Source organism: Furipterus horrens, unplaced genomic scaffold (genome assembly GCF_987537825.1).
Source record: "Furipterus horrens unplaced genomic scaffold, mFurHor1.1.pri manual_scaffold_7, whole genome shotgun sequence".
Taxonomy (NCBI): domain Eukaryota; kingdom Metazoa; phylum Chordata; class Mammalia; order Chiroptera; family Furipteridae; genus Furipterus; species Furipterus horrens.
Genome location: NW_028327177.1, coordinates 139,474,340 through 139,497,981, shown reverse-complemented (window position 1 = coordinate 139,497,981; position 23,642 = coordinate 139,474,340). Strand labels below are relative to the sequence as shown.

Genomic DNA, 23,642 nt, shown 5'->3' with positions numbered 1-23,642 from the left:
AGTTTTCTGGAAAGAGTCACAAACCTGTCAGGCTGCCCAGCCCCTCGGGACCACGGGCCCACCACGGGCCCACCACGGGCCTACCATGGGCACCCTCAGCTCACCGCAGCCTTCACGCGTGCCTTGGCTCCAACCCCACGTCTCCCTGTCCCCCAAGACCCTCGTCACCCCACCTAACCCTGCCCCTTCCCTTACTCACCTCCACAGGTGATTGCTCTCTGCAACCTTATTCCAATACTGAGGAGAGAAAGGAAGAGAGAAGCAGGCAGTTGGTACCCAGCCGTTGGCTCCTCCTTTGCTATCATTTGGTCTAGGTTCACCTGCCCCCATCCCGGCTCTTAAAGCCCTCCCCGTCTGGGGCAGCGGGGCAGCGGAACAGCACAGGGTATTCCTGGGAGGGGTCGGAGTCAGTTTCCGAGCATTCAAAACGGGAGCTTCAAGAACCATTTAGGGACTGTAACAGCCTCTGTATGTGCTTGTCATTTCCATTCAACGAAATGCGAGGCTCTCCGAGTGAAGGATGCTAACCCCAAACGCTCAGTGTAGCGCTCCGTTACTTTGCGAGTTGGGACTCAGATGGGTCAAGAGACACAACCGACTGCCAAGGACACGGACGGGTATGCCAGACCTGAATGGGCAGGCCTGAACGAGGAAAACTTAAAAAGCGAAGGAAGGCGGGGTGGGTCCAACGCGGGGGTAGCCATGATCCCAAGGGGGAGGGAGCGAGGCGGAAGGCGGAGCCCCGTGCCAGTGCCCGCGGGTGGGCAGCTCAGACGGAGCGGCAGAGAGGGGAGCCCATTCACCTTGTTCACTTGGCAAACCTGCAGCAAGCTGAACGCATCCAGGTAGGAGAAGACTCTCAACAGCGGTATTTCCGGCAAATGGAGTTCCATCTTACGTGGCCCGGGCCCGCATCCACTCTCCTTACCCCTCCACGGGTTGCTCCGAATTTAAAGGGTTGGCCCAAGTCGGCAGCACTTGGGAGGATTCCCACCTACAGCCCATCTGGCTCGGAGAGCAACAGGCTGCAGGTGCGCAGACCGCGGCCCGGCCTCCGTCCCGGAGCTGAGCGCACAGCCGCCAGCAGCCCGACCCAGGCTCGCTTGTTAGCGGTCATTGTTAGCGGTCACTGTTGAAATGCCGGCAACGCCACCTCTCTTAACACAGTGACCTGGAGGTGCAGGGCCTTGGGCGGCTCTAGTTGCTGATGAGCTTGTCAGGGCTCTAGGAAATTTCAACTAACACGCATTGATCAAATTCAAGTCTCCGTGTGACATTAAGTTCCAAATCACTGGGGCAGGGAGTCCGCTTTGGGGAGTCGAATCTGGCCAGCAGGGCCCATCTCCCAGCACCAACCCAGCCCCGTCTTTTTTTTTTTTTCATCACTGTGTGGTTGCCTCTCACTCGTGCCCCCAACTGGGGACCTGACATGCAACCTAGTCATGTGCCGTGACTGGGAATCGAACCAGCGACACTTGGCTCGCAGGCCGATGCTCAATCCACTGAGCCACAGCAGCCAGGGCCCAGCCCCGACTTTGCGCATCTAACTTCACAGCAGACGGGAAAGGACGGGCTGAGCAGAAGGCTGATGGTGCAGGCCTGGTCTGAGATGGCTCTTCCAGTCGGTGCCTTTCCCTGTGGCCCAACACTGTTCTCCCAGGAACCTGACAGATGATTCCAGCAGTTTCTATAGGAGTCCTTCTGTGAGGCTCAGCGGTAACAACCCCTTCCTTACACCCAGCTCCCAGCCTGACCCAGGGCAGTGTTCTCGGAAGCACCAGTTTTCCTGCCACGTCATCTACTCCATTATCTAAAAGCAGATTGTGCTTGTCTGGGGCCATTCAATGTCCTGCATCTCAGAATTTAACGGAAGATTTTTCACGGGACAGGTCCATAAAACAGAAACCAGGTCACTATGGGGAGACCACATTTTTCACTCTGTTGAATTAGGTTCATAGAAAACTGTTGTGAAGAAAATGGGATTTAAAGAGAAAAAAAAAACCAACCTGGTTTAAAGACAGATAAAGGGAGTCTATGGTATCTTTTATATCAGTGATTCTAGTTCTTCCGAAGTCTTTCAGTTTACCAATTACAGAATTAAAATAAAATCTCTGTTTTCTGGTTTACCTAATTCAAGTGAATGAACAAGCTGTTGACTCTTCACTACCTTTACTACCAACAGAAAGTTCATGTTAGAATTTATTAGATCTCGATATGCACCCTGAACATTTCTTCAGATATGTTCATCTACGGATCAATAACACAAGGGGCTGAAACTGGGTAATCGGCTCGTTCCAGCTCTAAGGGTCCAGCACCTTGAATGTTGCAACTGCTTCTCGGGGTGCCACGTGCTCTGACCCCCTCAGTAAGGCGGGAAGGATGATGTCAAATTGACCGTATCTTGGAAACTCTCTAGTTTTCTCGTTTTCGCTAACTAAACATCCCTGCAATTACTTCACGGTTCTTCCCTCTCCCTGCCTGCAGCCTATGGGCCCCTGTGTTTATATCACAAATGTGAATTAAAGCAAGATTGAGGGTAAGCAAGGCATTCTCACGTGCCCACCCATTCTTCTCCTGAGCTTCGTGAGCATCTTTATGACCTACATTTTGAACTCTCGCTCAGGTAAATCACTTCTTTCCATTTCACTACGTGTTTTTCTGAGGTTTTATGTTGTCCTTCCAGGCGGAACATGCCCCTCTGTCTCTTCACCTTCCTGGTTCTCCGCTGGTCTCAGAGCAGCAGATAGAACAGCCACCTCACCCAGGCTCGTGGGAGTGGCCTCCTGGGTCTGCCCCGCCCCCGCTCTTGCTTGTCTGGCAGACCCTGACAGGCCAAGCAGCCTCCTTTCCTTCTAGCAGGTCCTAGTTACAGAGGGTGTGCTAAGCTCTGTCAGTGCCTCTCAGGGGAGGGCCTCAGCACCTGGATTCAGGAAGCCAAACCCTCAGGCTGCAGCTTTGATCGATTGATTGATGACTGATTGTTGACAGATGCCCCCCATTGAAAAAATCTGCCAGTCCACCTTTGCCAGGGGAAGACTGGGAGGGGGGAGTTCTGTCTGGTGCCTCCGTGCTGAATCCTGGAGTGACAGTCAGTTAAGAACTGCTTCTTTGCTACTGTCCCATTGAATTGTGAACACAAGCCTCACCGACCACCAGAGTCAGGCCGTCAGGGGATGTGTCCTCCAGGCAGCAACGCAAAAGCTAGGGTGCCAGACCTGTGTGAATGCTCCTTTCTCAGAGATACTGAAGATCTGAGGCAGGGCGCAGGGACAGTCAAGAGCCAGCGATTCCTGTTTTCCGCCCTGAGCAGCGGAAGCAGAAGGGAGCCCCCTGCTCCCCACAGACCTTCTCGCTCCCACATCTCTCGCGACTCTCAACTGTGTGCCTCTGGCCACATTGCTCAGCTCTGTGAGCCATCATTTATTCAGCAAGTGTCAAAGACAGATAAGTGAGGTTAAGGAGGCCCTCAGAAGCCCACACAGCTGCTCTCCCACCTCCCAATCAGTTCCCAGCCCCCCAAAGCCTCCTCTGATCAGTCCCGAGACTGGCAAGGGCCCGGCACATTGTAGGTATTTGGAAAATATTGGTTGAATGAATGATTCATTGGGTGAATGAATAAATACTTGTGTGCAAGAGAAAGGATTGTAAAGATAAAGAAGAAATAAGGGGGCAGATTCAGAGTCACAGAGATAGAATTAAAGAGAAAGAGGGAGACCTAGAGTGTCAAGGAAGGAATGTCAAACCAACAGAACAGTCTTATGAGAATTTATCTGAGCCGAAAATTTGAGGAAATGACTGGAAGCAAAATCGCAACAGACTGAGAATGTGCTCTGGAGAATGACAGTTTTACAGCTTGTTTGACACATCAGAATCCAAGGAAGAGACCTAAGGAGAATTTTACATGAAATCCACTGATGGTAGATTAAGGGGACGGGAGAAAGGAAAGCAGGGAAACCTCTGGGATCAAACAGAAAGTAAAATGGAGAGACACACTTCTTTTACACTGATGTGTAGAGGACAGTTAACTGACTTGCACAGCACATGCAGATAGTATTTGAGGAACGAGGTAGCAGTGAGGGGTTCTGTGGTCTCCTGCTCTGGCGCCGGCAGGTGTGCCTTTGGGGGTCTGGAAAAGAAAAGTACTCTGGCATTTCAAAGGTATGTTATCCTAGATGCCCAAAGACAACAGATAGGGCTGTAGGTCCTCTGTCAAGGAAGCTACATGCCTAGGACGTGACTACCCGCCATGATCTGCTTAGTTGGGAATTCGTATGTTCAGACTGCCCCTTGTGGTTACTTTTGGTCACAGAGTTGGTAAGACCTGACCTGGGGGCCCCTCCTGAGCCTGTCAGGTTTCATATGAGGCCCCTTTTTCATTCATGAGAGAGAACATAAGAGACAAAAAGAAAGGCAGAGAGAGAGAGAGAGAGAGAAACTTGGAAGCAAAGTGATCCAGGAGCCTGACCCAGGCTCCTCCGCTTGCTGCTCTCAGTTGTAGAGATCCAGGTGGAATGAAAGGAAAAGTCCATTCTGCCCACGGGCAGTTGGTTGGTCTGGGCTCTCTTTGCCCCATGAGCTCAGAGGAAAGCCCACCCATCCTGAACCTTGGGAAGAAGCATAATGCGTGTCCTTGCCTGGCTGGTGCCACAACCGGTGCTCAGGGAAGCTCAAGGAGGGGGACAAAGTAGAGTGAACACTGCATGAGTGGGCAGTGGCAGGCCACCTCCCTGCCAACCCGTAGGGCCATCTGTGAGTGTCAGGAAGGCTTGGAGGCCCAGGATCTGCAAGGAGCCCTGATCTCTCCCAGCTGTGTCCTGGGGTGACCATGCAACTTGGGAGTCTCCTTCTCTTCACCCATGTGAGGAGTCTGGGGTTGTTTCATGCCAGAAGGGGCCTTAGCAGGACCAGAGCCAGCAAATCCATGGCATGAGTACCACTACTACCCTCCGTCCCTTCCCCAAAGGCCACTCCTGGGAATATGACTTGGTCCTCCAACTCTGCCTGGCCAAGCCCTGAGCCACTCCGGCATCCTTCTCCACCCCATACCCTACCTGGGCACAGGCTGAAAGAACTCCCCCAGAGTGACTCATTTTACAGGATGGTCATGGATCTTCCAGGGCCACACAGGAACCAGCAGAGACACGGCAAAAGGCAGGCACAGGGGGCAGCGACAGGAGCACCTAGGAACATGGAACGAGAGAGAAGTCTGGATGGGGGTTCTTGAAAGCTGCCCTGCACAGGGGCATCATGAGCAGCGAGTAGCCGCAGGTGGCCGGAGCATTTGGGTGGTTCCCGCCATGGTCCTGGTGAGACCCAGAGCTGCCGGGACCCGAGGCAGGAGTCCTGGGAATGGGAAGTGACCGTCAGGGCCAAGAGGGGGAAAGAGATCTGCAGGTCCCAACACTTCTGTGCAGAGCACTGGGGCCACAGAGAGGCTGGGCAGGTAGAAGTTCAAATGATGAGAGAAACCATGGAGCTCAGGCGCTCAGAAGAAAACATGAGTCCTGGGGAACAGGAGGACACTGATTTTGCATATATCGAGTTTAGAAGCTGCGTGGAGGGCTGTGAAAACAAAAACTTTAGAGTTAGTTAAACAACCATGTGTCTGGTGCCCAGGGATGGGCTCAGAAGGCATGTGGCTCACAGGTGTTGAGGTCCTGCCACATCAGAGCCACTGTCTCAGGTGGGGTGTGGGCATGTGGAAGGAGGTGGCTCAGGTGGCATCTGCCGTGCATGCTCGAGCACCCCATGCAGACCCAGGTGGTGAGGGCAACGGCCAGGTCAGAGCCCTGCGGACTGGGCCCGGGACTTTCAGACCGGGAGAGCCTGGAAGGGGCCCTTGGCACTTTCTTGAATCCCCTGCTTTGTTGGGTCTTGAGAGTCGACGTTTTCCTCTTTAGCCCCGAGAGACTGTGAGATATTTCTGCCCAATTTCTTATTCTCTGACTCCATGCAGCCTGAGAAATTGGCCTCAAGAAGCAGGAGAAAGCCAGTAATACCTTGAGGTCTCTTCCTTCGCCTCCTTCCCGGCAGTCCATACTGAGCACCCGAATCCAGGCCCGCTTGCCGTCCCCGGCGTTCAGTGTTGGCGTTTTGTTTTGCTCACTTCTCTGTCACTCAGCAACAGCTCTGCCCAAACGACCTCGTGCCTGGATTTCCAGGCCCCCTCATGTCATTACAGCCCGAGGCCAACAGGCAAAAATCAGATAAACAACTTCGGCTCCCGTTCTGGTCTCTCGTCCTTTTGGCATCTGCCCACTCAGGTCCTAGTTGCCTAGGCAGCCCTCTGACGGTGTCATACAGATTGTTTTTAAAAAATCTTATTTCCCTTTTAATCTGTTTTTCAGGGGAGCATGAGTCTTCAACAAGCTGCTGCATCATCGGGGGACGGACGTCTGGATTCCTGGTTCAGAGATGTCCGTGTGCCGACGACGCCCGGGTTCACGCACCCTTCTCTGGGGCTTAATATGATTTTAAACCTGTCGTCTTCTTAACAGCTGTACTTTGAGGCTTACAGCACCTCACACTTCATGTGTATAAAGCAGAATTCTTTCTGGCCCCACAGATGTAGTTTCCCTGTGTTCCCGTGCACATCCCTCCTGTGGCTCAGGCCCCAAATCTCAGTTTCTTTCTTTCTCTTGATCTGTGAGCCTCCTTTTCTCTTGTCGCCCCCCATCAGTGCCTGCCCATCTCAGCTCCACACTGTCTCCGCATTGAATTTCCTCTAAAATAGTCCCGCCCATCACATTCGGCTTTTTGTGCTATTTTGTTTGCCCTCATTCCCCTGCAGAGCCCCTGTAATTAAATTGTACAAAATTAAGTGAATTTATTTGTTTATCTGTTCATTGTCTCTGTCCCTCGATGGAGTATAATTTCTTTGATGAAAGAAAGCTGTCTCTCTGACTCACTTCTGCATCAGAGTCCAGGCTTGTTTCTGGAAACACACAATTTGATTACCGATGAAGGGAGGGAGGAACGCCCTCTCCGGCTGAGCATCTGAGCGCCGCTTCTGCGGGACAAACCGGCAAATACAGAGGAGACAGGGCCCTTCAGGGAAGCGATTTCCTTCCCTTTTCTTAGACCATTTAGTTTAGAAAGCTCATTGTTGTAAATTCTTTTTCAGTCTCTTTGACATGGATATAAATCTTCTAAGAAGCTAAGTAAAGCCCTGGCTGGGAGGCACAGTGGGTTGGAGCATCTTCTCAATCTTTAAAACATTGCATATTTGATCCCTGCATAAGGGAGGCAACTGATCCATGTTTCTCTCACATCAATGAACTTTCTCTCTCTCTGTCCCCCTTTCCTCTCTCTAAAATCAATTAAATAAACAAACATATCCTAGGGTAAGGATTTAAAAAACAAAACAAAACTAAATCAGCCTCTTGCCAACTTTATGACCCAGGGTTGACTCTCTAAAGGCCCTGGGAGGCATCTCTTTGAATTGCAAACATCCAGGCAGCCAGTACCCCTATCCCCCAGTTTTTGTGGGCATGTAGGGGCCTAACTTCTGTGGGTATCTTGCTCCCAGTTGCAAAACTATCTCCTGTCATAAAGAGAGAAGTTTAGCCCTGTCTGACTAGCTCAGTTAATAACAGTGTCATCCCAAGTACACCAAGGTTGTGGGTTTGATCCCTGGTCAGGGCACATACAAGATGCAACCAATGAATGCATCAGTGGGACAACAAGTCAATGTTCTTGTCTCTCTCTCAAATCAAGAGAGAGAGAGAGATTTTTTTTTTTCTATAAAACCAATGTAAAAATCTCTACCTGGTGTGGCTCAGTGGATTGAGCACCAGCCTGCGAACCAAAGCGTCGCTGGTTCGACTCCCAGTCAGGGCACATGCCTGGGTTGCGGGCCTGGTCCCCAGTTGGGGGCGTGTGAGAGGCAACCACACATTGATGTTCCTCTCCCTCTCTTTCTTTCTCCCTTCCCCTCTTTCTAAAAAGAAAGAAAGAGGGAGAGAGAGAGAAATAAAGAAAGTGACAGAGAGAGAGAAAGAAAGAAAGGAAGGAAGGAAGAAAGAAACTAATGAACTAACATAGTCACCCCAACCTCTTAGTGGGTTGCCTGGGATACGCATCACATTCTGGCTCAATGGTTATTCAATGAACAATTGTTTTCTTCTACCTTTGTGGAGAGGTTCTCCGGGTTAGGAGGTTTTGTTTTAAATTATATTTCCCTGGCACTGACAAAGGTAGGAAACAATTACTTCTCTTGAGGGTGCATGAACTTTAGACATATCCTACTTGGAGTGGTGAGCACACAATACAGTGTACAGATGATGTGTTAGAGAACTGCGCACCTGAATGAGTGGGCAGAGCACAGATCTGCAGGGCAGTGAAACTGCTCTGCAGGATCCTATGTTGGCAGACACCTGACATTACTCACTCGGAGAATCCACAGAATGCATAGCACCAGGAGTGAACTTGAATGTAAACTGTGGACTTTGGGTGATAATGATGGGCCCGTATAGGTTCATCAGCTGTAGCAAATGTGCCGCTCTAGTGGGGGATGATGATAATGGCGGGGAGGCCGTGCTTGTGCAGGAGCAGGAGGGATATGGGAAATCTCTGCACTTGCCACTCAGTTTTGCTGTGAACCTCCAAATACTCTAAAATAGAAAGTTCTTGAAACATAAAAACCACAATGAGCTACCTCTGCACACGCAATAAAATGGTTGAAATTAATACAACTCAGAACATTAAATACTGAATAGCTGCCTAGTCCTCTACCAATGTCCTATTCCTAAGAGATCAGGCTAGAGTTTTTGCCCATGTGTTCTAAGAATCAGCATGTGAAGGCATAAGAACGGGTGATTCTTAACTTTGTGTGAGTGAGGTTCCAAGGCGTGGCCAGCGCGACACTAAGTCCTAACCTGCAGAACTCCCCACACCAAATGAAAACAAGTTAATAAGAATATTTACTCTGGTTCCCTGAAACCTGGCCACCTGCAAGGGAAAATGAATCTTACTACCACATTTCCGGTGTCTCTCTCTCCTGAGCATCAGTTTTTCTCACGGGTCAAATGAGTGGTCTGGATGAGCTAACATTTCAGCAATCTTCAAAGGGCTGACAGTCTTGATTCTCAATGATCAGTGTTTTGGGAATTTAATGTGACTGTTTAATTAAAACATTAAAATATGGGAACAATTTCACATGTCATGTGAAATTTTATTGAAAACAGTATTTTTAATATATATAATACATGCCATTTATGATGCTCTGCCTAGTCCAAAGTTAGCGTTCAATAAATAAAAGTTTTCTTCAGCTCTCTTTAATCCATCCTGGTTACTTTTTAAAAAATTGATTTTAGAGGGTGAGAGAGGAAGGGGGAGAAAGAGAGAGAGAGCGCAAGAGAAACATCGATTTGTTGTTGCACTTGTATACTCGTATGCATTCATTCCTGCACGTGCCCTGGCCAGGGATTAAATCTGCAACCCTGGCACACTGGGGCAGCACTCCAAACAACTGAGCTACCTAGCCAGGGCCCATCCCGGCTACTTTTTTGCAGTTTAATAAGTTAAGTAAGTACTTGACTCACTCATAAGAAAAACCACTCAGGCAGCACTGACTAAATTTCCTGCAAACTGAGCCCCAGGCAAGGCCTAGCCTTCCTCCTTGGCCTCTACCTGATTACTTAGATAGGCAAATGAAAGGAAAAATGAGATCAGAACTATCTAAAAAGAATCTTACAGGTTTTGACAAACACACAAGGTTCCATTGTAGCACGGGGCAAATATGTGGGGATCGGGGTAAGGGCGTAGGACAATTGGAACAAGTTTCAGAACGGGAAGAATTAATCCATGTCTCCTCCACCGTGACCATGGTTCACCTATAAATCACTGAACTCTTGGTCCCAATTTCGAAGCTCGAGAGAAGAAGCCCAGAATAGTAGTAACGAGATGGTGCCTGCCCCTTCGCAGAGTTTGCTATCCCACCTCGTGGAGGAAACGACTCTGAACACGCAAATGAATGCGTCTCTAAATTTTCTATGGAGGCCACTGAAACAGAGATATATAAAGTGGGATAAGGGACTGGAATATGGAGGAAATCATGCACTGAGTCAAGGAGAGTCATGCTGAGATGCTATCTCAGCAGAGAATAAGCCAGTAGCTCAACTATTTCTAACTCTTTATATTTACAATGAAGAATTTTACATGTCGCTTTAAAAATACTGTAAATGAGCACCAAATTCAAAGGGATTGAAAGCGACACTTTTAAAGGCTATTATGTAGACACTGATTGATCTAGAACTAGACCTCATGTCCCCAGATAAGGCCATTCATTCAGGACTGAGACCTGAATTTATGTCACCCTGTTTTGCAAACATTCGAGGCTGGGCAGGTTCAATCAAAATTCGGGCAGACAGAAGAAAATACGTGGAGCCGTGGGGATGTTTGACATGCCTTTATTCTGTGGGCTGCAGTGATCCAGGATCTGTGCAGATGGGAAGTCCCAGCTCCCTATATACTAAGCGCAGACAAAGCCGGCTGCGTGCCAAAATATGATATCACCGGCTGCAGGACGGCAAGTGTTCTGTGCATGTCAGTCTCTAACTAATATCTCTAAGCCGTTCATGCCCGAACATCCGGGTGAGGGAGCCTGACTGACTCCATTTTCCCTCCATAGCCAATAACCTCTGAAGTTTGTCTTTAAAGGAAGTTGGTGTTTTGAGGGACTTTTTGTTCCAGGTGGTAGGAAGAGGTACCATTTAAGGGAATGAGCATTCCATCTTAAAATTCTTCAACTCTGCTAAATAACACTGAGCTTGGAAGATTCTGTAGAAGGTAACTTCCTTCTTTAAGATCCTATGAGTCCTCATACCACGCATATGGGGCGGTGCACGGCGATGCTGACTGGCCCGGACTGTGGGCAGTGGCCCCAGGGCCAGCGGCAGGACCCTGGCTGGTCCCCACCCATCCCGTGGCATCATTAACATGTCTACTTGCCACTCACGGCCCCTGACCTCCCTTCCACGGCAGGCCAGGCGGGCTGACTGTAGGCCTCTGAGGAGTCCATGGCTGCCAGGTGTGACTGCTTAGAGGGAACATGTTTTGGGAACCAAAACTCAGTGTAAACAGCTGTGACAGAGCCGCGCCCCTCGGCTGTCCGCACAGCTGGAGGGTGGTCCTCGCCCACCCCAAGCAGCCTGGTTGGTCCTTGCACACCACCTGGACCTCAGGAGCTTTGGACCTGTGGTCTAGGGGCCCTCGAGGGTGACCTGCTCACACTGTTCTTGCCCCACGCCCAGGACTGTAGTACCCAGACAGAAGGAAGGGGCCAAGGCCATAGTGCCTACCTTGCAGCTTCTGGCAGAGTTGCCAGACCCCAGAGGCACGGTTCTCCCAAGGCTTCCTGAATTGAGGGTCACCCACTAGCGCATTCAGGAGTCACGTTTCAGTAGTGTGCCAAGGACATGTCGTGAATATGTTGCTTCAGGGTCACTGCAGGACATGAACCAGGGCAGTCTCCTGAGGGGTACTTTGTAACCTGCCTGGCTCCCTAAGAGCCAGCCTTCATTCTTCCCCTACACTGGGGTCTCCCCAAGATGAAGCACCTGGCTCCGCTGCAGCAGCCAGGCAGGCAGTAGCGGGCACACCCATGTGTAACCTTTCCTGGTAGCCAGAGCAGCAGACTACTTAAGTAATTTGGAATTTGTTTCTTTGCATTCTTTTTCTTAAACATGGCTCCATATTGTTTAAGTTTTACATTCCAGTACCTTGGTTGTTTGTGCAGTCCATGGCAATCTTTCCAGGGAAGGAATGAAGGCTGTTTTCCTGAAAGATGGCTAGAAGGCACCTTAAGGCACAATGGAAAACCTGAAGGACTTGGAAAAGACAGGTGTTTACAGGCAAGGCTAAATGGCAAGTATGTGACTCAGCTTCTGTGCCCTGAAGGGCAGACTGAAGGTCACGCTAAAGGTTCCTTGTGTAAGTTCCAGCAAAGCAGAACTAAAGATCATAAGTGATCATTTGCTGCTCTTGTTGTGTTCATGCAAATGAACAGAATTAAAAATGGACTTAATGCAGTCCCTTTAATGACAAGGAGGGTAATCTTAGGGAGAAAAATCGTGATTCAAGGAAAATCACAATGCTCAGTGATAGACTATAAAGTAGTGCAGCTGTCTTTAAAGTTTCTTTTCGTTTAAAGTTTGTTTTCATTTGAAAGTTTAAGTATGTCTGTGGCATCATCAAAGATGCTTAATTTATAGGTGAGAAGAATGTCAAAAGCCTTGCAACTGAATGTCTTTCCAAAAAGACAGTCTTACAGATTTAGAGACTTGTTTGTGGGTTATGTTGCATAAATTAACATGTGTTTTCTGTTTTCAAAGGGCACAAGTCTATGATCTCATTACCTGAGTGATTGTCTGTACGTATAGGCCTCATTTAATCCTGTCTGCAGCGCTGCCTCCTGAGACTCAACGGTTTAGCTGAACTAAGTGGCGTGGTTGGTGAAGAATGGGGTGGTCTGTGGGCTTTACTTTAAAACTGATTTCTCTTTTTTATCCTAGTGGGTTGGACAGAAAGGGCCCAGAGGTCTGAGAGGGGGGGAAACCTAAAATATTTCCTCAGCCCAAAGTAAGTATAACAGGCAAAAGGGTTTTGGACAGGTGAGACGTGCCTGGCACACCTTCCTCCAAAGAAGTCCTTCTTTTCCCTAATGTGAGACATTGAAAAATTAATCCCTGCCTTTTGTCATCTAGTGGTTATGGATTGAATGATGCCTTCTAACCCTGTTGCAAAATCTGTTGTCCCCAGAATACAACAAGGATGCCAGCCTGTTAAACCAAGCACACTGTTGTCTGGGGACAGCCAACTGACCTGGAGTCTGTACAATCCTTCCCCATGTGGGAAGGCCACCCTCCCCTCCACACCCCAACTGTTATTAGGGATTTCTGGACCCAAGGGTAGGTAGGATGATGACCATGCCCAACTTGAAGCAGCTAGAGGAGCTCGAGACCTTCATCCATTGTGCCTTATAAGATTATAAAGGGTCTTAAGTCTGAGAGGGGGGAATTGTTATTTTTTATTGTTAAAATAATCAATCAATTAATTATTTTTAACAATTAATTAATTAATTTTTTAAAAAAGAAGAAGAATATAGGAAAGGGTGAAGCCAGAGAACTTGTATGTACGACCCATGGGCATGGACTGGGGGTGGGGGTGGGATTGCTGGGGGAGGCGAGGTGCTGGGCAGAGGGGAGAAAAGAGAAAAAAATTGGAACTATTGTAACAATATGATCAATAAAATATACTTTTAAAAAAAGAAGCTTTAAATATTCCAGAATTATTTTTTTTAAAAAGTTTTATACTCCAAAACCTGGACTCACCCTCTTCTGAGGGTTGAATGATAGAAGATATGGAAGATAGCAGAGTGGGTGGAGTGGGTAGTGAAAGAAGCAGGGGGCCTGGGCCATGAGCGGGGGAGCTGGAGTCTTTGGGGAGGGTAAGGGGCACCCTGGATTTTGTGTGCAGTCTGGGGGATCCCGTGTTTCTAGGGTGCCCCGGGTTCTCAGGTGCAGGGAGTGGAAGGGGTGCTCCTCTTTGGGGTCCTGCCCCCAGCTCTGGGGAAGCTGGCCTCAGCTGTGCCTCACAGGAATGAACAGAGGCTGCCCAGCACCCAAAAGAGGAAGAGGCCAAGAGGCTGGGTGGCAGGGATGGACTGAGGCTCCCTGTAGAGGAGACGAGTGTCTTGCTATCTAAAGGTCACCTTATTTACCTTGGCCTCCAACCTGCGGGCCAATGACAAACCTGGCCCCTCCTGCCTGACCTTACCTAGCCCTCTCCAGGGGCCAGGGGCCAGAATAGTCCACCTGGCAGCCATCTATTTGGACTGGTTTTAGGGATGGGGAGGGGGCCAGTGAGGAGGCGCACCTCTTCCCACAGACTGCTAGCCAGGCACACAGTTCAGCCAGGAACTAAATGTTCCGAGGGCGCTTCTCACCCGAGTGCTTGGGAAGGTCCTCGCCCGTCTGCAGTCTGGAAGAGCGCCCGGCAGAGGGAACAGCAGGCGCGGCTCACACCCGGGCCCTTGCCGCAGGTGCTTTGGTTTTCCCGCAGTTTTCGCACAGGTAATCCAAGTCCCAGAGAGGCCAAGGAACTTACCCGAGATCACGCAGTGAAAATGTGAAGGAGCAGAGTTTGGCTTTGGTGCTGGGAAGGATGAAGCGGGACTCAAGGGGGGTGGGCTGGGGGGATTGGAAAGGGGGAGGTGGGGGGCAAAACGTCGGAGCAGAGATGGGGGAGGGGCAGGACAGTTTTCCCAACTCGCCAGTTGGGAGTGGGGGGCCCAACCTCGAGGGCTCACGCCCCCTCCGGCAGCCCCCGGGTTGGCAGGGGCAGCGGCGGAGGTAGTGGAGGGCGCCCAGCCCCAGGACACGGGCTGTGGGCTCCGGGCTGAGGGCCAGGCCCTACTGGAAGCTGCAGACAAGGGAAGTCCGCGCCCAGGGGAGCGGACGCTGCGTGTTTAGAGCAACAGCAGAGAGGACTTTTTGAACACTTTGGGGGATCCAACATGGCCTCAGTGTCCGCCTGACAGTTATGTCAAGTGCTGTGGCCAGACTCAGGGAATGGGGTGTAATGCCCTTCGGAGGGGCGGGAACACCCCAAACCACAAGTTGGGAACTTAGAGAAGGACTTCATCTGGACGTTGGTATGAGTGGGGGACCTCCACCCCTTGTGGGCTATACAAATAGAGCTCTGACCACCACCTGCTGGGCCTTGGCTGTACCACGGGTCATGCTGGAGCCCCAGGGGACTCCCACCTGACACATCCAGCCAGAGAGCCACCTGGCTGAGACCCTCCCATCCCCCCGCGCACGCACGTTCAGAAAGCGCCGGTTACCAGGACTTTGTGCCAGACGCGGGCTCTGCTGGCTTTTACCACGAAGCTCTCCCTCTGTGTGTAACCTGCTTGTGACTTTGTTGGCTTATTGGGGACGTCTCCTCTAATAAATCTGCGGATGCGGCAATTTATGGGGTAAATACAGGAAGCAATCCTGGAATATCATAATTGCAATATAGATAGAAATGTAGGAACTCAAAAATTGGGTATGACGTCTCTGAAACGGTAGGTTCGGGGTTGGCAAGAACAACTAGATTTTGGAGGGGGGGGAGGGGGGGACGGTACAAAGCATCCTCAGAAAACCGAAGCAGGAACTCCGAGATCCGGTACGACACCATTTGGAATTGGAAGGAATAGGAAGGAATAGGTTTGACTTGTGTTAACAGTTCCTGATTTTAAAGTTCACTCCCTTCCACTGCCAGGCATGGTGACCTGGCAAAGGCACTTCGCCCCGCCCCCTCCCAACACAGGTAGTGTCATTTCATTACAACAAACTGAAAATAAAAGGTATCTTGTCCAGCCAGTTTCTCAGAAAAACTGTAGGAGTCACAGCAGGTAAAGTGGCCTTATTAACTTGAAAACTTTTGAGTAGGAAAAGGGTTATATTATTTATTATTTGCTCTTACTCGGGGAAGGTACTGGGTAAAAATTACTATCATAGATAAATAATAATTTGCCTGGAAAATGTATGGAAAAATGTATAGAAACCGACCGATAATGCCAATCGACTTGTACTGTAACATTTTCAATAATGCAAGTAAGCTGTTGATGAATACTCTACGGTTTTTGTTTCAATAATGTTACTAGTTACTAAATAACAACACCAGAGTAATAATATTATGGAAGATTAGCACAATGGGAGTGTCTGGTGTTCTGACCGTTTCTGTTTCTTACTGTTTGTGGACTTACCGTGCCACTAAACTTTCTAGTGACTTCTGCCCTTCCTTCAGAGGTAAGCATCAACTTTTAAACATTTCATTGGAAACTTCTGGTGCTTGTTCTTCATCAAAGGGTCCCTTGCAGATAGTCTTTACGGCCTCTTTTTCTGGCATCTTCTAAAATTCTATTTTTGAGATCCTGTTATCTAATGTTTAATTACTCTAAGCCAATGCAGTAAGTAATTTAATTTTACCAGGCACCATTCATTCCAAATAACTTGAGGGGAAGAAAAAAAACTTGAAGGATTTAAACTTCATTTCTTGATCAAGGAGGGATCTCTGTGGGAATCTGTACTTCATGCAGAGTTTTCTGTCCTATTTTCAAAAGCTGCATTATTCCCATAGCTCTTCGGCCGCCATGAAGGGGACCTTTTTGAGCGCAGTCCTTATTCTGGCCATCTCGACGCGGGCTGCCTTGGCAGTTGGTGAGTTACGTGTCCTTGCCTCTCTGCTCGCATTTTCTGCAGTATCGGCAGGATCACGGGGGAACTAGAAGTGGAAGTGCCATTCACTTTTATTTAACCCTAATTCCATTTTACATGAGAGAGGGGCGGAAGCTTCCCAATTCTTCCCGTGTTTAGAGGGCAGCGCGCATCAGAGAGGAACTTCTGATGGGATTCAAAGCTTCCTGGGTGCCAACCAGGGTCTCCCTCATCCTAGCTCTTTTCCTCGAGGGCAGAAGACAGAGAAGCAACTTTTCTGAAGCTGTTTTTGTCTTCCAGACTTCCCTCTTCCTACCGGCGAAGGGGCGAGCCTCAAAGAGACAAAGGTGAGCTCTGCCTCCTTGCTTCCCAAGAACAGGAATGGGGAGAAAACCGGCTTCCCTGATGGCCCCAGCTCTTTCTCCTGGGAGGCGGGGCCAGGGGGGACTTGCATGGGTATCATACCACCATAAAAGCTGAGTTGTCAACTAGGTGTAGCACATTTTGTGTGTTCCCAAGTCCTCTTCCCATTCACTGCTCCCGTCAGCTCGTACAACTCTCTTGTGGGGTGGAAGGCAAGCATTTTGCATCATTAAATGGACAAAGAAGTCATGGCTCAAATGTCTGTCTTAGGCTACAGTGGACGTTCGGCTGAGATACACTGAGACACACAGCCCGCCTCCCACACACCAAGGTCCCACAACGTGTTCATTTTGTCCCCTTCCTTCTGCATCCTAACTCTGCTGTGGCGAGCCTGAGCCCCCTGCTGTCTGAGGCACCACGCCCAAGTCTCTCGGTCACGTTCACCAGGAAGTTCCAGGCTTAAAAGACGCTTTCCCCGCTGTAACCTCACAATCACAATTTGCGTTTGGCAGGAGAGGGATTTTTATCCCAAGGAATTTATAACTCAGCATATGTTATGTTACAGCACACTGTATGGTGTGGTGTGGTGTGGTAGTGTATGTAGTGTAGTGTAGTATATCGGTGCGGGGACCTGCCCCGGGTCAAGCCTAGTCTCGGAACTCCTGCCCTAGTGCTCCTTGTCCCCCCTCCCCCGCCACCAGTGGTAACAGTCAGAGGACCTGGAGAAAGGCATCTAAAGTCTGTGTCCCACCTTCAGGTCAAATGCATCAACAACATACATTACTGCTCGTTCATCTCCTACATCAAGCCAAGTGAACCCATCTGCGGCAGTGACCAGGTCACCTACAATGGTGAATGCCATCTCTGCTTCGAAATTCTGTAAGTCTTGATTTTATTTTCCCTTTTCTCAAGTCAGGAGACCTCCTGGAAATGCTTCCTACTGGTTAGGTCTTCCCTTCAGACTACGAACTCCACTGTTTGCGCCTCCATTTCTCCCAGTCTTCCCTGTGCTCCCCAAAGTGATCCCACACCCACAGTGCAGAGCCGGAAACCCCCGGAGGTGAGGGTGCTGTGTCCGGCCTGGACAAGGGTCCATGAGAAAAACATGTTTCTTCCCCCTTCATTTTATTAATATAATGTTATTACACTGGTTGATACTTTTAGGTTGAATCACCCTGTGCTTTTGGGGAAAATCCCACTTGATCATGGTGTACCATCCTTTAAATATTCTTTTGGCTTCAATTTGCTAGTATTCAGTTGAGAATTTTAAAAAATATTTTATTTATTTTAGAGAGGGAGGGAGGTAGAAAGAGAGGGAGAAATATCAACACGTGGTTGCCTCTTGCATGCTCCCAACTGGGGACCTGGCCTGCAACCCAGGCATGTGTCCTGACTGGGAATCGAACCTGCGACCCTTTGGTTTGCAGGCCAGCCTTCAGTCCCCTGAGCCACACCAGTCAGGGCTAGTTGAGAATTTTTGCATTCTATCCATAAGGGATTTGTCTGTAGTTTCCTTTTTCTGTGATGTTTTTGTCTGTCTTTGCTAAAATGGTAATTATGGCTCCGTGGAAGGATTAGGGAGTGCTTATTCCTCTTCTATTATGTGACAGCGTTTGAGAAAGAGTGATATTAAATCTTCTTAAAATGTTTGTTAGAATTTACTAATGAAGACATCTGATCCCGAACTTTTGTTAGGGTTTTTAAAAAAATATTGTTACTGATTCCATCTCCTTACTTGATACAGGTCTGCTGATTTTCTGTTTCCTCCCAAGTCGGTCAGGTCATTTGTGCATGGCCAGGAGTCTGTCCATGCCGCCCACGTCATCTAACTTACTGGTGTACAACTGCTCAGTGACACTATAACCATCAATCCGGGGGTGGCTGAGTCACAATTATTAACACTGTCAAGGGGGTCTGAAATTTGCTGGATGCACGACCATTTTTATTTACTTAAGGTCACTAATAATGCTTTAACTTTTGCCAAATGCACATTTTAACTTTAGTGTACATTCTCTAATACTCTGTATTTCAAGATTATTTTGAATTTTCTATATTTGATTTGATGAGTATGTTTTATACATCCAGTCTCTTTGACAAATAAAGATCGATATACCAGATATTTTAAAATACTTATTAAATAAGAATTCACTATTAGCAGAATGTTTCCTTCTCAAACTTAGTTAAAGATTATCCAGTAAAACTTAGTCATAACTTATATCAGAGCAAAAATAATCATTTCAAAATATAATTTCTTTTAGAAGTGAAAGACGTAACCTAACTAAACTGCATGATGGACCATGTGTAAGTAAAGCCACTTTTTTTTTTCATTTTTAGGAGCAAACAAATAGAGTTAAGCACCCACTGTTGCAGAAGGTTTTATGTATTTTTTAATGAAAAATTTCAAGCATACATGAAGTTAAAGACAATAATATAATAAACCACACAGGCCTATCATATAGATTCTACGTGGCAGTGTTTGCCACGTTCCCTTCCTCTATTATTTCTTTGCTGAAGTTTATCAACACGTATCTCAGACATTACGTCATTTCACTCCCACGTACTTCAGAGTGCGTCTCTAAGAAGCGTGGACATTCCCTCACACACCAAAATGCTGCTTTACACCTAACTGGTTCCTTGTCATCTTCTAATACAACTTCATGTTCGTATTTTCCCAGCAATCTCAAAAGTAACATCTTCTGGGAAAAGAAATATTTTTTGCCCTGATGGTTCAACAGTAAAGAACATCTGTTCCACCCTTTCTCTTCCCTGCCGTGTCTAACTTCTGGGATAGTGACAAAAGACACTACTGGGAAGGTTTTTCTGAGAGTGAATGGGCCAGGCCTTACTCAGCCCAGCTTTAGATGTTGTGCCTTTGAATTTGGGGTCACAGGGCCAAAGCGAGAGCTCCGCTGACGCCATAGAAGCATTATACTGTTTTGAGGCCTGGGAATGGGACTGGGACAAATCATCTTGGGAGAGAAAATACAGGTAGAAGGTAAAGCAGATAAAATGACAATTATATGATTCTGTAGTAATTCTTATGACAATATCTCCTGATACAATCTCAATGGCAAGTTCACAAGGCTCATCTGATTTACAGACCAGTGTACATATTACTTACCTGAAGTCTAGAACTTGAACATTCTCTAGTTCCACTAAAGAGAAATCGTAAGGCTTCTTATGATTTGAGGGTCTTTGTGATAGGACCTCACATAATCTCTACTTCTCTCACATTCTTTTGACCTGGGCTAATTCATTGAAAATCCTGCTGAATCCCCTCCTCTTTTATCTGGGCCACAGCCCTTGTCAAATAAACCATTGATCCTAGGTCCATTTCAAACTTCTAACTTCAAAAAAATGCTTTTAAACTGAAGGATATCCATTAATGGTATCCGAAGGCTGTCTTCTGGCAGAACTTCCTTTTCCTTGGGGCAGTCTTTTTGTTCTTTTCAGGCGTCAACCGATTGGATGAGGCCGTCCACATTGTGGAGGACAATCTACTTTACTCAAAAGCCCCCGATTTAAAGGTTAATCTCAGCCAAAAGCACTTCTCAAGAAATATCCAGATCATTTCACCAAATAGGTGGGCACCAGATTCCAGCCAAGCTGATACATAAAATCGACCATCACAAAGCCTGTACCTGGAACCGCTAGTCAGAAGGCAGCTGCAAAGCACCTGCCCCAGGGACCACGACATGAGCAAGCAACAAACATGTTGTTTTATTCAAGTCTTAACATTTTGTCAGTTTACAGGATGGTCCTGCAGTCTGCCTAAGACAAACATGAAGATACGGTAATCATCAATCCAGGGGTGCACTGAGTCACAAACTAACATTGCTAAGGGAGGTCTGAAATTAGCTGGGTGCATGACCAGCCTACAAAATCAATGAACAGTTCTTTGCAGCAGTAACACCCAATTAGAAAATAAAATAAAAATAACACATCACTCAAAATAGAAACAAAAACTACGATGTACCTGGAAATTAACCTTTCTCCTCGACTTCCGAAAACTTTAAAACTCAACCACAGGATGTTTCAGATCACACAGACAGTCCACGCGCCTAGATTACAACTTAAGCTTTATGACTGCCCTCCGCCTTTTCTGCCCATGGCAGTCCTGGGGTCCAGGAGACTCAGAGGCATCCATATCCTTAGCTCTCCTCTGCCCACCCCACTCCGTGCTTTTTTTCTTCTTCTTCTTCAGTGAAATCGGAGTGTCTCTAGTTGGCCGTAATTCATATCATAACTGTTAGCATTCCTCCTGCTGGGCTATCTGTGGTAGTTTTTCTCTAAATTTCCCCAAGTTTGATTTCTCTAAGCAGATACTTCTTTTGCAGGAAAATGCCTGAATTTACCGTGAAGAACTGCAGAGCCTGCTGAATCCCCAGATGATCAAGTGAAATGTAACGGTTGCCTCTTAAAGTGCATCCCCTTCAGAGGAGAATGATGGCCCTGGAGGAAACCAACAGGATCACACTCATTGATTTGCTTCTTCAGTAAATGATTCTTAGCAGAAAATCTGGCTGGCAAACATTTTTCTCAGTTAATAACACATATCTTTTAAAGAGATCAATGAAAAAATACAGCGAGATCAGCTCTTTTGTGTTCTCATCCCGAAACGCCACGAGTTGGGCCATGAACTCCCTCTGTCCTTTACATAGATTATGAACAGATAACCACAGACATCTACACGAGGGAACAGGTGTCTCAAAGAGGGCTCTGGTCATCGTTAGGCTGAGTAAGTGTCAGGTGGGTGACGTGGCTTTCAATACATCAGGATCTGGTTTGAGAAATTTTAACCATACCGGGAGAGATTCAAAATTGTATTCAAAGAAAACTTATTGAGCATGATACTGGGAGTAGTGCCTGGCCACATTAACGTTTCTAAATATAGTACGGGCCCTGGCTTAAGTTTCACAACAAACTTAAGTTTACAGAGAAACTGGGGCTGAGAGTGTCACATGATCCACAGTGAGGACTGTATTAGAATGAACTGCAGATTCCCATATAAAACATTTGGTTATGGTCCCAGGGAAGCATATGTACACATGCACACATTAAACTGAGAACAGATGAAGAAATAACATACATATGTATGTGAAGCTTAAAGGAGCCAGGCAAGTGTAACTTGGCCCTGGCTTCCCTCCGTTATTTTGGGAAGCAGCTGTCCACAGGTTCTGCTGTGTGTTGGAAGTTCTACAGGAGGTGGTTCTGTCTTTTGGCAGGGGTGGAGGATTAAGTTTTATTCAAAGGAATGTTAAGATCCAATGATATGGCACTGAACATAACAAAGAGAGGCCAGGTGAGAAATGTGGGGACCACAACATCACACGTAAGTTGAGGCATTTCAAATGCTCTTCAAGTTAGCTGTGTTGAATGCTGGCCACTTTGTTTGTGAGCCTTCTGGAAAAAGAGCAGAGGAACCGCAGAGAAAAATGTCAAAAGAGACATTTCTGAAAGAACTCTACTCCTCACTGGACACATCCAGACGCTGAGGACAGTATACTGAGGAACACATGGAAGAAGTCTCAATTCTCACCGGGTCCCCAGGGGAACAAACTGCAGAAACAATGACAGCAGCTTCAGCTAAAAAGAAAACCTGCCCGAAGTAATTCTCCACTGAAAGGCGTGGGGTAAAGAACCCCCCTCCTTCCCAGGAGGCGGGTTCCTGGGCCTGAGCAACGCAACAGCACTAGGCAGTGGCCCCTGAAGACTGTTCTCAGGCAGGGACCGGGGGAGCTGTCCGTAGAGCCCGCCCGCGAAGCAGCCCCGGGCTGGCAGACACGGAGCACCTAGCGAGCGGGGAAACAGCACAGTACTCAGAAACTTAAGTATGTTGGATAGAAAAGAAAGGCCTGGTTCCCAAAGACGGCCTGGTTGGGGCTGCCACTAACGCCACTGTCTACAGACCAGACCAGGCGTAGGCAGAGGGTCCTCGGGATACAAGGGACGTAGGTCATGATTAACCTCTTAAAGGGAGACTCTCCCAACTGAGTTCAGACTCGCAAGTTGGAGACTGAAAAACTGGTATAGAATTACTTGAGTCTTGGCAGAGCTGAAAGAAGACTTTTTTTTAAGCCTATTCACCTTTCCGCTGATATCAATGAGTATCAGGGTCTTTTGACAGGTTTGTTTTTTTAAATTCTTTTTTATTGTTATTCTATTAGTTGTCCCAATCTTTCCCCCTTTGCTCTCCTCCACCCAGCCCACCCGACAAGTTTCTAAGGACAAAATTTTGCCTGGTAACTGCTAAGAGCTGGGGATGGGCCTGCTCTCTAATTAAAGTTTTGTGGATGTGGGGCCATGCTGGGATAATTATGTCCTGTTAACTATTTAGATTCTTTTTGCTGTTGCCATTGTCTTAAGTGAGACTTACAAGAGCCCTGGCATTGAACTTGGGTAGCACAGTGAGAAGGCAGGTGGTGTGACACGTGCATATGCAGGCACTGGAGTCAGCTGGGAAATGTTTAAATTGATGACAGTTACCGTTTATTATCCTTCCTGTCAAATTCTGCGATTCCCTCCAAGAGAAAGAAGACTGTGCCCTCGCCGTCCATTAGGCTCCACCCCAGGACCCCAGTTCTTGTCTCCTCCCCTGGACGACTTCAACAGACCCCGGGGTAACCCCGCTCCACAAGCCGGTGCCCGAATGCCTGAGCGACGTGTTCAGGACCCCTTTGCCTAGTTTCCCCCACGCCCTCAGTACACCGGGACTCCAGCCAAGAAGCCTGCCTGCCTCCCCGACCCCGACTACTGGCCGTGCGCCTTCCAGCCTCTGTGATCGCTCCGCGCTCCAGAGCTGTTCGGTGCCTGCCCGCCGCTGCCCTCGCGAGCGAGCGCCCACGTCCTTCGCCCTCCGCGTACCTCCGACAAACACTGGGCACCAACCTTGCGTGAGACAGGCAAGGGGCTTGCCGGTGGCCCCGCCGGCGGGCACTGTCCTTTGCCAGGCTGCCGCCCTGGACCGCCCATCCCGTCCTGGGTACCCCGGCTCGCCCTTCCTCTCGCACGAGGGAGTCCAAGCAAGGCTCGGAAGGGCAGCTCCCGCCCGGGACGGCGTCGTCTTCTCGCCTG

The 23,642-nt window shown here is 48.3% G+C and overlaps 1 protein-coding gene across 1 annotated transcript; it reads left to right on the top strand.

Annotated features, from left to right (window-relative positions):
- Window positions 1-15,027: 15,027 nt before the first annotated feature.
- Window positions 15,028-17,666, top strand: SPINK8 (serine peptidase inhibitor Kazal type 8 (putative)). Its single transcript, XM_090284964.1, has 5 exons — window positions 15,028-15,070; window positions 16,129-16,208; window positions 16,506-16,552; window positions 17,326-17,447; window positions 17,606-17,666. The coding sequence occupies exons 1-5, from the start codon at window positions 15,054-15,056 to the stop codon at window positions 17,664-17,666; spliced, it is 327 nt and encodes a 108-aa protein (XP_090141090.1). The 5' UTR covers window positions 15,028-15,053.
- Window positions 17,667-23,642: the final 5,976 nt, after the last annotated feature.

Bases quoted from the DNA above. Each gene is read 5' to 3' on its own strand.
- SPINK8 (XM_090284964.1), top strand. The intron at 16,209-16,505 runs GTGAGTTACGTG...TTTGTCTTCCAG, and splicing joins GCGGGCTGCCTTGGCAGTTG to ACTTCCCTCTTCCTACCGGC. The intron at 17,448-17,605 runs GTAAGTCTTGAT...CCACACCCACAG, and splicing joins CATCTCTGCTTCGAAATTCT to TGCAGAGCCGGAAACCCCCG.